Source organism: Spinacia oleracea, chromosome 5 (genome assembly GCF_020520425.1).
Source record: "Spinacia oleracea cultivar Varoflay chromosome 5, BTI_SOV_V1, whole genome shotgun sequence".
NCBI lineage: Eukaryota > Viridiplantae > Streptophyta > Magnoliopsida > Caryophyllales > Amaranthaceae > Spinacia > Spinacia oleracea.
Genome location: NC_079491.1, coordinates 78,118,201 through 78,133,510, shown reverse-complemented (window position 1 = coordinate 78,133,510; position 15,310 = coordinate 78,118,201). Strand labels below are relative to the sequence as shown.

At 37.5% G+C, this 15,310-nt stretch overlaps 1 protein-coding gene across 2 annotated transcripts; it reads left to right on the top strand.

The window, feature by feature from the left end:
• The first annotated feature begins 8,083 nt into the window (after positions 1 to 8,083).
• On the top strand, positions 8,084 to 12,123 carry LOC130461176 (serine/threonine-protein kinase BSK2). Of its 2 annotated transcripts, none has more exons than XM_056829157.1 (3): positions 8,084 to 9,674; positions 10,631 to 10,813; positions 11,521 to 12,123. In XM_056829157.1, exons 1-3 carry the CDS (start codon positions 9,522 to 9,524, stop codon positions 11,536 to 11,538), a joined length of 354 nt encoding a protein of 117 aa, XP_056685135.1. In that variant the 5' UTR covers positions 8,084 to 9,521; the 3' UTR covers positions 11,539 to 12,123. The 2 variants fall into 2 exon arrangements, 1 of the variants encoding a protein (XP_056685135.1); XR_008921571.1 differs by having other exon boundaries at positions 8,100 to 9,702.
• The last annotated feature ends 3,187 nt before the right edge of the window (positions 12,124 to 15,310 follow it).

The window sequence follows — 15,310 nt, the reverse complement described above, 5'->3', positions numbered from 1 at the left end:
CGGTTGAGATCTATATCTTTGCGATCTACGCGGGGTAACATTTCTAGATTGACCATGATTCTCACCAGATTCTTCTAAAGATCTCTGAGTTTCATCCTGAATGTCATCTTGAGCATTCTCTAGAGTTTGTTGTTCGACTCGAATTTCTTCGAGGTCTACTTTTCTCCCACTTGTCATTTTGGAAATGTGATCTTTCTCCAAAAAGACACCATCTCGAGCAACAAATACCTTGTTCTCAGATGTATTGTAGAAGTAATACCACTTTGTTTCCTTTGGATAGCCCACAAGGATACATTTGTCAGATTTTGGATGAAGTTTGTCTGAAATTAATCGTTTGACGTATACTTCACATCCCCAAATCTTAAGAAAAGACACATTTGGAGGCTTTCCAAACCATAACTCGTATGGAGTCTTTTCGACAGCTTTAGACGGAGCTCTATTTATAGTGAGTGCAGCTGTATTTAGTGCATGTCCCCAAAATTCTAATGGAAGTTCGGCCTGACCCATCATTGACCTGACCATGTCTAGCAAGGTTCTGTTCCTCCGTTCCGACACACCGTTCCATTGTGGTGTTCCAGGAGGAGTCAATTCTGATAGAATTCCACATTCTTTCAGATGGTCATCAAATTCATAGCTCAGATATTCACCGCCTCTATCAGACCGCAGTGCCTTTATCTTCTTGCCTAATTGATTCTCTACTTCACTCTGAAATTCCTTGAATTTGTCAAAGGATTCAGACTTATGCTTTATTAGGTAGACATAACCATATCTACTGAAGTCATCAGTGAAAGTGATAAAGTAGCTGAAACCACCTCTAGCATTTGTACTCATTGGTCCACATACATCTGTATGGATTAAACCCAATAGTTCATTTGCTCTTTCTCCAACTTTAGAGAAAGGTTGCTTTGTCATTTTGCCAAGTAAACATGATTCGCATTTACCATAATCCTCTAAGTCAAATGGTTCTAGAATTCCTTCCTTTTGAAGTCTTTCTAAGCGTTTCAAGTTTATATGGCCTAATCGACAATGCCACAGATAGGTGAGATCTGAATCATCCTTTTTGGCCTTTTTTGGTATTTATGTTATATACTTGTTTGTCGTGATCTAATAAATAAAGTCCATTGACTAATCTAGCAGATCCATAAAACATCTCTTTAAAATAAAACGAACAACTATTGTTTTTTATTAAAAAGGAAAATCCCTTAGCATCTAAGCAAGAAACTGAAATGATGTTTTTAGTAAGACTTGGAACATGGAAACATTCTTCCAGTTCCAAAACTAGCCCGGAGGGCAACGACAAATAGTAAGTTCCTACAGCTAATGCAGCAATCCGTGCTCCATTTCCCACTCGTAGGTCGACTTCACCCTTGCTTAACTTTCTACTTCTTCTTAGTCCCTGTGGATTGGAACATAAGTGTGAGCCACAACCTGTATCTAATACCCAAGAAGTTGAATTAGCAAGTATACAGTCTATAACGAAAATACCTGAAGATGGAACGACTGTTCCGTTCTTCTGATCTTCCTTTAGCTTTGGACATTCTCTTTTGTAATGGCCTATTCCATCACAATAAAGACAGCTTGATGTGGACTTGTCCTGCTTTGATTTAGCATTGCCCTTGGACTTTCCACCTTTCTTGAACGGTCTCCTTCTAGCCTTGAGTAAATCTTTGGCTTCACAGTCCAGTATTATTTCAGCCTTTCTGACAAGGTGAACAAATTCTACAACTGTTTCTTCTCTTGGTTCACTTAGGTATAGTTGCTTGAAGCGACCAAACCCACTGTGTAGTGAATTGAGCAAGATAGAGACTGCCATCCTTTCGCTTATTGGTGTTCCTAGTAGACTTAGGCGATCAAAGTATGAACACATAAGATCCACATGGAACCTCAGTGGGACGCCTACCCTCTGTTTAGTGCGAAGGAGCTGAACATGTGTTTCTTGGACCTCCATCCTATAACACCTGTTGGGAGAACCAACCTTTAGACCAGACGTTGATTCAATCAACTCATGGACGTTCAGGTCCCTGTCCTCCGTACTTCCACGACAGATATCCCTCAGATTCTTGATGAGCGTAAAAGGTTCATAAGCTACAAACCTTTTAGCCCAATCATCAGGGATATTGTTCAGCATGAGACTCATAACCTTTGTGAGATCCGCATCCCAGGCGTAAAATCTCTCAGGGGTCATGTCTCTGGCATAGTAGCTTGGCATGGGATGTGACAGTACATACTCAAGTCCATTGAGTTTGACTATTTCAACTAGCTTAGCTTCCCATTCAAGAAAATTTGCCAGGTTCAGCTTGACCATAAGCTCAGAACCCATGATGATGTTTTGATTGTTGTTTGCCATATTAAAACTACAATTGAAAAGAATAACCATTCACAGTTTCTCTTAATAAACTTAAATTCTAGCATACATGCATAATTCAATGTTTATTAAGCATTTTATTCAAGTTATGTGTTCCGGCAGGTGTGAATAAAATGATTCCAAGATCCTAAAATCATTGAAGAACTAAGCACAGTTTGTCGACTTAATCCTAGAACATCTTAGGTAAGCAAAAGCCTTTTGCTAATAGTCTAGAAACTATTCTTGGTTGATAGGTACGTCTAAGAACTTATTAGGTAAACCTATCGATTTTGCCACGACATAAAAGGACTCCTTACTTATATCGTTGAGTTTCACCAAAACTAACATGTACTCACAATTATTTGTGTACCTTGCCCCTTTAGGACCAATAAGTAACACCTCGCTGAGCGAAAACTATTACTAGATTGATGTAAAGGATATCCAAGCAAGTGTATATTTTGGCATGGCACCTTTTAACTCAATTTTTAAGTTTGGAACTTAAGGCTCTTACTATGTTGGTTAGATTTTAAGTGAACTAAAATCCTTAATCATGCAACATAATCAAGCTTTTGATCTCATGCATTTTAAGACATATTTAAAAGCAATAAATAACTTAAAACATGCATAAGATAAATGTGATCTAGTATGGCCCGACTTCATCTTGAAGCTTTGACTTCAAAGTCTGTCTTGAAAATCTCCGTGGGAGGCACCATTTTCTTCAAATAGGATAAGCTATAACTAATTACAACTATTTGATGGTACGCAGACCATATTTGAATTGAAAAATAACTTTGGTACTTTAGACCAATTACATTCAAATTAATGGTACGCAGACCATATTTTCTATCCTATTTGGGCCATACTAGTCACTTCATAACCTGCAAAACAGTATATATACAATATATACCATTCACCCATTCATTATCATGAATGGCCCACATAGCTGGTTAGTAAAACACATTATGCATCACGTAAACATTTGCAGCAATTAATCAAGGGCACCAATAATCTACCAATTATTCAGTCCTTATTAATTCTAATCAAGTTGTTTTAACCTTAAGGATTTGTAGACCTTAATCAAGAGTTTTATGACTAAAAGGGCTCCCACTCAAACCAATAAATTCATATGCTTTACTAATTTTAAACATAAAAATGTATTTCAAGTCTAACCGGAAACATACAAATTTAATTAAAATTTAAAGCTCATATAAATTTATAATTGAATCCAAAAGTTTAATTTAATTTCAGTCGTATTTAAATTAATTCATGATTTTAATTTTTAGTAAAATAATTAGAATAAATAAAATTTATTATAATTACAATATTCAAAATTAAAATCCTAGAAAATAATTTAAATTATTAATTTTAAAATTAATTAAAATTACGTAAACTGAAAAATTTCAAATTAAACATTCAAAACGATCTAATCGTAACGCAAACACCCTACGCATCGCACGCCCATGGGCCGCACGCACACAGCCATCGCTGGCCATGTGCGCGCAGCCCATGCGCTCGTCGCATAGCTGCTGCATCTACCATCGCAAGCCATCGCACGCTTTGGTGCTCGCTGCGCGCGCTCCATCGCTCCCCGTGCGCGCGAGCCATTCCTCGCTGTGCGCGCGAGCCATTGCTCGCTGTGCGCGCGACATCGCTCGCTGTGCGCGCGAGCCATTGCTCGCTGTGCGCGCGACATCGCTCGCTGTGCGCGCGAGCCATCGCGCGCGATCAACGCTGGGCGCAGCGCTCGTGGCACGCGAGCTTGCGCTCGCTGCGCGCGAGGCTGCGCGCTCTTGCGCGAGGCAGTGCGCGTCGTGGCGCAGCTCGCTTGCTGCCCACACGCGACTGCCATGGCTCGCCTTTCGCCCATGCCCATTCGTCCATAGCTCGTGGCCCACGACACAAGGCAGGGCTGCTGCCTTGTGCTCGTGCACCATGCCTTGCTCATTGCATTCGTGCCGCACGGGCGACGAGCTCCCTTTCTCGTCGTCGCATGCCCGCACTATACAACACCCCTTAAGGGTAACACGAAGCGTCCATTGCTTTGTGCGTGCAAGTTATATGAACGAATCGCATAAAATTTTAAAATTTATATTTAAAATTAATGACAAATTAATAAATAATATTAATTTCATAATTTTAGGGCGAAAAATCGAAAATTTATTATTCAATTGATTTCCGATTGTCTTGGATTCAAGTCTAGGTCATAAAAATTTAAAATTTATCATAAATTTACAATTTTTATGGTGGTTTTTAATCATAGGTTTCTAATTAAATTATAATTAATTATGAAAATCAAATTAATTCTAAATTATTCTAATTTTCAACAAATTAATCATAATTACAAATTAGATTGCATAATTAACAAGGCTAGGCATTCAAACTTGTTAAACATATACAGTAGGTCAATCAAAAATTCAAGATTTATCAACAAGAATCGCAAATATTGAATTTAACATCTTAAATTTACGAAATTTTGCATTCGAAAAACTAAAACCTTCGAAAAGTCATAGTTAGGCTTCGAATTTGAGAATTCTGGGTTCGGCAGAAAACTACTATTTTTGTCAAAATTTTAGAATGCCTTTTACATGCGGAATTGACACAAAAATCACTCGATTTGGATGAGTAACGAAGAAACTGCCGAAAAACTGCGTACGTATAATTAAATAAACGCAATTTGCAATTAATTAACAATTACGAAAATTAATCACCCCTTTTAATTCATGCAAATTTGTAATATTTAACCATGTTCATGCAATTTAGATTATGAAAATAATAAGGGGCTCTGATACCACTGTTAGGTTATGATACATATGACAATACATAAATCATGCGGAAACAACCATTAAGCCAGGAATACATATTATTTACACATAATCATATAGCATAATTTAGATGCATACTCTTTGTTGCGTGCCTTCCCTAGCTGCGCCCGAACCGAACAAAAACAAGTCTTTAGGACTCCAAGTGTCGTCCCTCCGTAGATAGTCCATAGCACGTCCGGATCCGCCTTAAGATTGACCAACTAGAATCGCCCTTAAGGTACTAGAATTTTCGGCACTATTGAGCAAGGAATGTGGCTGAATTTTTCTCTTAAAACTCACTTTGAATACTTGAATTAATCTCTGAAAATATGTGACCCTAGGCACGTATTTATAGAGTTATGGAAAGGGAATTGGAATCCTAGTAGGATACGAATTAATTAAACTTAGAATCCTATAAGAACTCTAATTAATTAATTTATCCTTTTAGGAATAGGAATTTAATTATATACTAATTCTAATAGTTTTAGGAATCGTGCATGAACACAAACTCACACACACACACGGCAGCCACGAGGGCCGCCCATGCGTGCGTGCGAGCAGCAGCCCACGCAGCGAGGCCCATGGCCTTAGGCGCGCGCTGGGCCTGCCTTGCGGTGGGCCTGGGCGCTGCCTTGGCTGGGCGCGCGTTTGGCTTGCTGGGCGATGGCCCGACTTCGTGCTGGGCCTTCGTCCGGCAGGCCTCGTCCGATGCTAATTCGTACGATACGCTTCCGATTAAATTCCTGGTTCCGGAATTCATTTCCGATACGAACAATATTTAATATTTCCGATTCCGGAATCAATTTCCGTTTCGAACAAATATTTAATATTTCCGTTTCCGGAATTATTTTCCGATTCCGATAATATTTCCGATTCTGACAATATTTCCGTTTCCGGCAATATTTCCGATTCTGGTAATATTTCCATTTCCGATAATATTTTCCGATACGTACCATGTTTCCGTTTCCGGCAACATCTACGACTTGGATAATATTTATATTTCCGATACGATCCATATTTCCGTTTCCGGAAATATCATCGTTTCCGGAGTATTCATTTCTTGCCTGTGACGATCTCAGCTCCCACTGAAACCAAGATCCGTCGATTCCGAATATCCATAGATGGAGTATCTAATGCCATTAAATACTTGATCCGTTTACGTACTATTTGTGTGACCCTACGGGTTCAGTCAAGAGTAAGCTGTGGATTAATATTATTAATTCCACTTGAACTGAAGCGGCCTCTAGCTAGGCATTCAGCTCACTTGATCTCACTGAATTATTAACTTATTAATTAATACTGAACCGCATTTATTAGACTTAACATAGAATGCATATTTGGACCAAGGGCATTATTTCCTTCACTTACTCCCACGGCATATCCGGTAATATCCTTCTATCTCCCTTTCATTCTTTGGGACGGGCATATTTCATATGGGGCATTTGGTTGGATGGGTAGCTGTGCCCCTCCTAGTTTTGTTTTAGGCCTTGGGGACATGGCCTAATTCAAGCTTGGGGGGAGTTTTGTTGTATATTTGCCTATTTGTGATGCTCATATCTTTGAAATCATACCTTGTGTGCACTTGTATATATTAGTTTCTTTGTTTTTAGTTTGCTTTTAGTTTGATTTTAGTCTCGTTTGTTTTTCTTTTGATTTTTTGTTTTCCTTTTGTTGTGATTTCTTCTTTTCTTCCTTTTTCTTTCCTTTTGCTTTGTTTTCCTTTCCTTTTGTCAAGGCAAGTTTTTCTAGGTTTCTTAGGCATTATTCTTGATTTGGGAAAATAAAGTTGTAACTTGTAGGCTAGAATGCTTTTATTCCTAATTGGTAGATGTTTGCACGGTTTTCAATGTCTTGGGTCGAATCTAGGATTTAGGTGTTAAGAAAGTCGGTTAGAACTTTGGGTAGCATGAGTCTTGAACCCTTGGTTTGTGGTAAGACGGTGTTGATCTCTCCAGTGACTTGAAACCGGAGAGAGTAGTATTTGCTCCCATGTGAGGATCATGTTCATATTAGCCCAAACACATGTTTACATATATTGAGTGGCATGGATCCTCGGCATTGACTTTCTTATCTCCCGAATTTGACTTTTTCCTTTCCGAGGCCGCGACCGAACTACTTTAGGGGACGATAAAGGCATTTCTTTCGGTGACTATTTTTCTTTTTAGTTTAGGACTTTATTTTCTATTTTTCTCATATATTTTTGTTTGCATTTGCCCCCTTGCTAGCCATTTGAGCCTTTCCCCTTCATTTCTTATAAGCACATTACAACCTTATTAGCCTTTGTTTTATTTTCAACCTTAGAAGTGATAGTGAAGCTTTGAGTTATGATGCTTGATGGTTTTGAATGTATATGCAAAGTTGAGGAATGATGGTTGATGGGAAAGAATGGCAAGTTTTGGGAATTATGTTGTATATAGTGAATAAATAAGCAAAAGCAAAAGAAAAAGGAAAGTTTTGAAAAAGCCAAAAATAAATAAAAACAAGGCAAGGAGAAAAGTTTCATTTGAAACACAAAAAAAGAGAAAATCAAATCAAGAAAAGTTCAAAAAAGAGTTTTAGTTTAGTTTTGTAGTTGAATAAGCTTGGGGGTACCCCAAATAAGTGGTTTGAGTTTGTGTTGGTTCGATTTGCTTGAGTTGAGTTCATTTTGCACTTCACTTTAGGTATGAGCACCAATTACCAAATTTGTTCCACACCTTACCCCTAGCCTAACGATACACCCTAAAAAGTCCTCTTGACCCTTTTGAGTTGAGTCATTGTCGGTGGAGGGAGGATTTGGTCAAGTTTATGGAATGGGATTGTCATGCTAAGATGTAGAGTAACCTTCTCTTCTCCCTTACAATTCTTGTTTTCCGGCGCCTTCGCGACGTCATGAGAAGCTATTCTTGAGGGTGAATGGGATCTAGAGAGTTGACGCGGTAAGATCGGTGGAAGGGGGATAGATAAGTGCATGCCCTTAGTTCTCTTTTCTTGGAATTTGAATCCTTCACTCAACTTAGGATATTGGTTAGCGTGCATTCGTTTATTTGGTTAGTAATGTTAGCATTCTTTGGTGCTCGTTCCATAATAAAGGCCCTTTTCTTGAATTTTGTAGTTTCATTTTTTCTTTCTTTTCTATTTTCTTTTTCTTTCTTTCTTTTTCTTTTCTTTCTTTTTCTTTTCTTTCTTTTTCTTTTCCTCTTTTTTCTTGGTTTGTTTTCATTTTAGGTCTTGCCTTGATTGTATTTTTGGAAGAGTTATAGGTGATTCTCTTTGGAAACCCTTGCGAGATCCCACTCGCCCTCATGAGCGATTGTGGGGTTTAAAGAGCTTGTTGCATGCGCTTAAACATTATTGGTAAAATGCAGACCCGCATTCTGAATTCGATTCACACCGAATTAACCTCTTTACTAGTCCTGCCCATTATATAGTACTTTTAGAAAACAACACAACAAAAACTAAAATTGGAAAATTGTCATGGAACATCCCTTCCCAAGCAAGAGATAGACTTGTATCTTCTATTTCACAATGATTCAGTTATTCCACAAATCAGATAAGGGTTCTTGGGTTGATGGTTGATGTAAGAGTTTGTTCTGGTTGAGTCTAGAAGTTATTACATACTTGCATTTCATAACAAGGTTGCAGCTAACAATCATATATATACACCTTAAATTTCTAGGACGTGAAGGCACCACTTCAAATTACATGTAATGATAACCCACTCTCGTTCCGTTTTATTTCTAAAACAATCAATCAACAATTAACCACTTGAGGAGCTGGTTTAAATAAAGACTACACCACAATAATAAATTTGTTATTTTGAAATGTAAACACCTATTATTTGAATAAAAATATGTCGTATAGTTGTGTTATTGTTGTTGTTGTGCCCAGATTGGTGTGAGCAGTTTGGTGTCTGCTAGTCTGTTTTGCAGACTAATGGGGTGTTTATGGATGCTGGCTTCAGCTGCAGGTTTAAAAGGGGTGATGTTGAATCACTATTTTGTACAATGTGTATGTTTTTCTTTTTTGTCTTTGTTGACTGTTAGATTGTTTTCTAGGGGGCGTTTTTTTGTTCAGTTCTAGTTTCGTAGGTTAGTTGGTGTTTGGTTGTGTTTTTGATGGGTTGGTGGTTTGTTCCCACCTTTTACATGCATTATTTGGTTCTATTCTTAATATATGCTTATTAACCAAATTTTTTTCATGTATATTTATTTTGGGTCTTTGAGATGATCTTGGTAATTATTGGCAAGTGCAAATAGATTGGGTTGGATGATACAATAATTCTCCAAGATGACACACGACCTTTCTTTCTTTGACTGATCTTTAAGTCTTTTTATTTTTGAATATATTTTTTGATGTTGTATTTCAGTCATAATTCATATACAAATTATGCTTAAATGTCTCCAAAGTATTTTTCTCACTCTCCTTCTCATCCGCCTCCGCCATTGGCAGCAGAATCCGTATGGGCTACCTCCACCACAACAACCGCGTCCTCCGTCGTATACATGAAATCGCACCAACCTTATCCTCCGCTACCTCTCCCTTCCCAAGTACAATCACTCCTTCCTCCAGAATCAAGTAATTATATTTTCTTCAAGGCCTTTTGGTTTTAGTGTTTTCTTCAAGGCTTTTTGGTTTTTAGGCTTTTTCTGCACCACAGGCGCCCACCTCCAAAATCTGTTATAGTCTTTCTTCTTGTTTCTTTTTATTATGCCTAAATTCGTACTTCTCATGAATTATGACATGTAATTTTTTAAATATCTAATTGTGAATGAGTAGGCATAATTCAAAAAATCTGTTGGTTAATTAAGGATGCTCATGTTAAGGTCAAAGAGATCAGTGATTCTGACCACAATGCTAATGTCACTGTAGTTCTTCTTTTAGTTGTTCACTCTTCTCCTAAATCTGCAATGCTTGTTCAATGCTGGTGAGTTCTTAATTTATTGATTTATTTGCGGTTAAAAACTTCAATTTTGTTTGGTTTGTTTGTGTTTGTGTTTTTAAAAATTGTATTTGATTTACAAGTCGTTTAATACCTCTAGAAATTTTCTATTTCATACTCCACAATTTCATCATGGATATCTGAAAGACTTCAATAGCTCCAAATCAACCCAACTGTATTTTTCTAAGTGTAACACTGACTTGAGTAGAAGGCCGAAGAGTTACTAAATTATTTCAACTGAGGTTCCTGTCTGTTTCCAGAAAGGGTCGATTTCACTTTCTACCTAATTTTCTGCTTTTTTGAAGTATTCTTTTGTGTGACGATAATTGAAGTGGGGAGAACATAAAAATGCATATTGCTACCCCTTTCTTTGTAAACTGGTTGTATCATTAGCTCGTTCTCTCAGATATTTTTGCAAGTAGGACATTGTTGTTTCTAGAGTTGGGGGGAAGTTGTTTAGCTTCAGCTGTTGGTCTACGTTTATAAATGTTTGTTCGTTGACGGTTTTTTCTTGTATTGTTTGAAATGTTGTTGGAATATGCTGATCATATGGTTACTGCTCAGGCATTGGGCATAATAATGGGAAAGATCTCATTGGTACTGATGGATTCATCACTGGAAGGAAAATATGTAGATGAGGATGATGCTATAATGATTGAATTAGCATCAAAATGCCTTCAGTATGAAGCCAGGGATCGACCTGACATCAAATTCCTTTTTACAGCATTAGATCCCTTGCAAAAAGAGGTATACTTTATTTTATGGGGATTTTTACGGGCAATTTTTCAGTTGTAAATGTTTTAATTAAATTTTAGCTTTTATGCTACTTATAGATAAAGTATTGATGGAAATAGTTGATTAGTTACATCTCATGTTCTAATGGGGTTGCCGAAGACTGCAGTAGTGGTGCCAATAATGACCTCTCCCCTAGGAAAGGCTTGTGAAAGGATGTATCTCACAGCTGTGCATGACATATATTACTTAAAACATAGTAATGAATAATATATATTGCTTAAAACATAACAATGGAGATATAGAGTTAATACTGAAATTTGGACCTAGAGTTGTACCAAAAACTTGTTCGAGGATCTGAAATTCATTTGTTTATTTTTAGAACTCAACTTACTTCACTCTTGGGTCTTATACCTATCCTCTTGCAACTGTGTCCTTGATGGTGGTTTCAACTATGTTGTTTAATTGTAGCAGTCTTATTTTTACGCAAAGGCAGATGGTGGGAAGTATTCGAAGCTTGGGATTTGTGTCGGAGTTTATATGGACGGGGGTAGAATATTAATTAATAAACAACTATATATTGTTGGGGATTTGTATCGGTGATGAGCGGCATTTATGTCGCTCTAAGCTTAGGATTTTATAGAATTTTATTATGCTTTTTGGTAGTTTTGTATAGCTTTTGTTACATTTTTATGCCCTTATACAATCTTTGCACTTTTCAGGAAAATATTGGAGAATGATGGGAAATGAGTGGAAATATGCTCGAATGAGGCCCGTGCGATCGCACGGGAATTTTGTGTGTTCGCGCGGGTCAGCAGACTTGGTCCTGAAGTCAAGCTGACCGTGCGATCGAATTCAAGAAGTATGCGGTCGCACAAAATAGCAAATACAATGCAGGAACTTTTCAGAATTTCGTGCGCTCGCACCAGCATTCAGCCCGCTCGCACTGATTCTTTGTGTGCTCGCACGGAATTTTCGTGCGAGCACATGAAGAAATTTAGATATTTGGCTATCTCAAGGCCGTGCGCTCGCACGGAAATGGAGCCCGTTCGCACGGTGCGAAGAAGAGAATCGTCGCTAAGAACGATCGCACAGAGCTGGGGCACGTTCGCACCGATGAGATGTCGTATAAATAGATTTTTCGTTTTATTAATGAACAATGAATTCCAGAATTAGATTTTCATCAAGTTTTAGAAAGGTTTCTCTTCAAGCTTAGTTTTCTAGATAGATAAACTCCATTGCTTTGAAGCTTCAAGTTGTAATTTCTTCAACTCTTTCAATTCCTTGCAATTTTAATTCAAATTCTTAGTTCTTTGTTCTTGCTATTTTTCTATTGTTCTTTAATTCTTCTTTAATTCTTGAATTCCTCTATTGGTTTGATTTTAGTTTCATTAATTCTCAATTCTCTTTTGATTTACAATTGAATGCTGAACTTCTTGATTCCTTCCTTTTACTCTCTCAATTACATGATTACTTGCCTTGAATTCTTGCATTTCCTAATTTCAAGCATGTGTAGTGAGTAGATTTAGGTTAGGGATAGAGGAGAATCTAGGGGCTTAATTAGGGGAAATTGATGGTTGAATGTTGATTGATTGATGTAATTAAATTTGATTTGGTGATAGGACATCCATGACTAATTGAGTAGTAGTTGCAAATACTAATTGATTGGATTTGATTGGATATAATCTAGGTTTGGCAAGACATTGTGAGCCTATTTTATGCAAGTGAATAGTAGTTCCTATATGCAAGTGGGCTAGTTTAGGATTAGGCGAAAGCTCTTCTATAGATTAGATGCTTCGCGTGCTCCATTTGAGAGGTGGCGAGTACGTCATTCGATTCTATTCCCCTATGCACTAAGTCTTTGCATCATCATGATTGCTTGATTGTTTAGATCGCTTCCCCCGATTTCCCTAGCCTATCCCTTATTCCCTAGCGTTTCCCTATATTGGTTTAATTCGTTTGGTTGTTAGCCTATTTTTCCTAGAAATAATTCAAACCAACTTTTGTCCAAACTAGCTTAACGCCTTGACTCAATGCACACCGTTTCTATGGGACGATCCCTATGCTTGCCACTATAGCAATATAGCCGGTAGATTAGGTGGTTTATAATTTTTTTTGGTCGAGTGGTTTTCTTTTCAACGTCTGAAAATCCTCCAATCAATCGGCCTTCATATGGGTGGGGGACTTGATTAAAACATACGTAGTATCTAGTTAGTTATTAGTTACCTTTAAAAAAAAAGTTAGTTATTAGTTAATACGAATAATGAAGGGTTTCTACTTTCTATTGCTTGTCTTGTTTGCAGCTTCCGTGAGAGAAGTTCAACACCAAACTTATTCATTACATCGTAAAGGGACCCCAAGGATGCTAATTGTGATAATGTGAAGCTGGTCGAACTGATAAGGTCGTCGGTGGTCCTTTCTCTTGCTTTATTTCTTTTATCTTTTTTTGGTTATATTTTTATATCTTCTAAAAGTTGTGTATATATAATATTTAGAATTTGGTTGGAGAAACAAGTTTGAGAACTTAGTATGTATAGTGTTGTCTATTTCAACGTTATCCATCTGTATGTTATTTTATCTGCAAATGACTTGGTAGTTTCGAATGGAACTGATGTAGTGATGGTTGGTGGTATTGTGTTTTGTAAAGCCCTATTCCTGCTGCTACTGCTTTGTTGCGGCTGGGTAATAATAATAATAATAATAATAATAATAATAATAATAGTAATTATTATTATTATTATTATTTATTATAAAATTAGTAACTGGCATGAAAAAGATATAGTTACTACTACATATTCTAGTAGTAACTGGCTTATGCTTGTAGTAACTGGCAATAATCGAAGCTAGTTACAATAAAAATGTAATAGTAACTGGCTAAGTCTAACACTAGTTACAAATAGTACTGTTATTTTTGAAAATTTTGACATATAGTAACTGGCAAAAATAAATGCCAGTTACGAATAGTACTGTATTAGTAACTGGCATATGGCAGTTACTAATAATTTACACTATTAGTAGCGGTGGCTATAGCAACGGACGATGTTCGTTACTAAAAGCCTAGTTTTTCCAGTTACTAATAGCACTTTTTCTACTAGTGTCGGAGGCACGTTTCCAGGCACAAAGAGCCGTCATCCACACGCGAGGAACGTACACTTGAACATCGGCAATCCACTCCGATAGGCCGAGAGCCACACCTCGGTATCATGAGGAATATTTTGTTCAATCCCCGCAACAATATTGGAATCGGTATGATCGGTACAGATCCCATCAGGACCAGGTAAGACATACAATCCACCTAAAAGATTCACCTTTGTGCAGAGGTATTCTAGAATAACCCATAGAGAAGGTAAAAATGCCCACGTTCAAATACAGGGGAACCACTGATTCTGAAAATCACTCCACCGCCTTAGAGCAACATATGATGCTTGTGAGGGGGGTCGAAAAAGACCTGTTTAGGGTCTCCTCTTTACTTGCCCTCGTGGATGTGGCAAGAAATATTAAGTAAAATTAGACTAACTGTGGGCATTAGCCTCTTTTTACTAAACGATGGAGTTGCCATTCAGTTTTCAACGACAATGAGGAAAGCTGACAAAACCCGGTTATTGTAATGAAAGAGTAGAAACTTTTGGGCTTAGGCTCCGGTATTTTACCATAACGGCCTTAGGTTCCCTTGTGATCCCTGGTGTGGAGATCACTCAAAGCACATCTAATTAAGCAGAAATGGAGAATTCGGGGGACATTATATAATACGAGGAGTGCCCAGTATTAGCCCATGCAGCGGTCCTTACTAGTACGATGAAACGAACACGGGACATGCATTATACTACATTATTAATATGGATTGATTTTAATGCACAAGTATTAACTAACAAACTTCAAGGGGAAAATTTAGATTAGTTTAAGGTACCGAACAATAATCTAGATTTTCCAAAGAATATCTTATTAGGCATGATAAATAATCAGATTATGTTTAATAGATTTATAGGGAGATTAAAGCAATAAACAGAATACGTCACGTTACAATGTAGATTAGGCTATATTGCGGTTCTCATAAACTAACCACTTGTCTTCACTAGCTTTCCTTTTCCGCCACGTACTTCCCTCGAATTGACTAGACTCTTGGGTAGGATCTAGAACTTCCTTTAATCTTGGGCCTTAGGATGATTATAGGTTAGGCTATAATCCCTTCAGCAATTCGGTAGTAATGGGCAGATTCAGGTATTTGTACGGACAAAGTTCTGCTTAACAAGAGATAATACCTCACAATTGTTCCGAATACAGAACGATTACAGATACTTACGGAAGGCTTATTGAGACTTTAGGCTTAGGATATGAACTTGGGGATTCTTACGGAAGAATTATATTTGGCGCCCTTAATCCGGTGGTTTGAGGATCTATTTATAGTGAAAAGTGTCATGGAAGATAGACGTTTAGGCCATTTTAGAACAACCAAAACACACTTGCACGCAAGAGATTTCTTGCGCACAACCACTTGGCGTGAGAAATATTTTG

Coding starts and splice junctions, on each gene's coding strand:
- LOC130461176 (XM_056829157.1), top strand. CDS start 9,522: ATGTCTCCAAAGTATTTTTCTCACTCTCCTTCTCATCCGCCTCCGCCA. Junction 9,675..10,630: donor CGCTACCTCTCCCTTCCCAA/GTACAATCACTC, acceptor GTTACTGCTCAG/GCATTGGGCATAATAATGGG.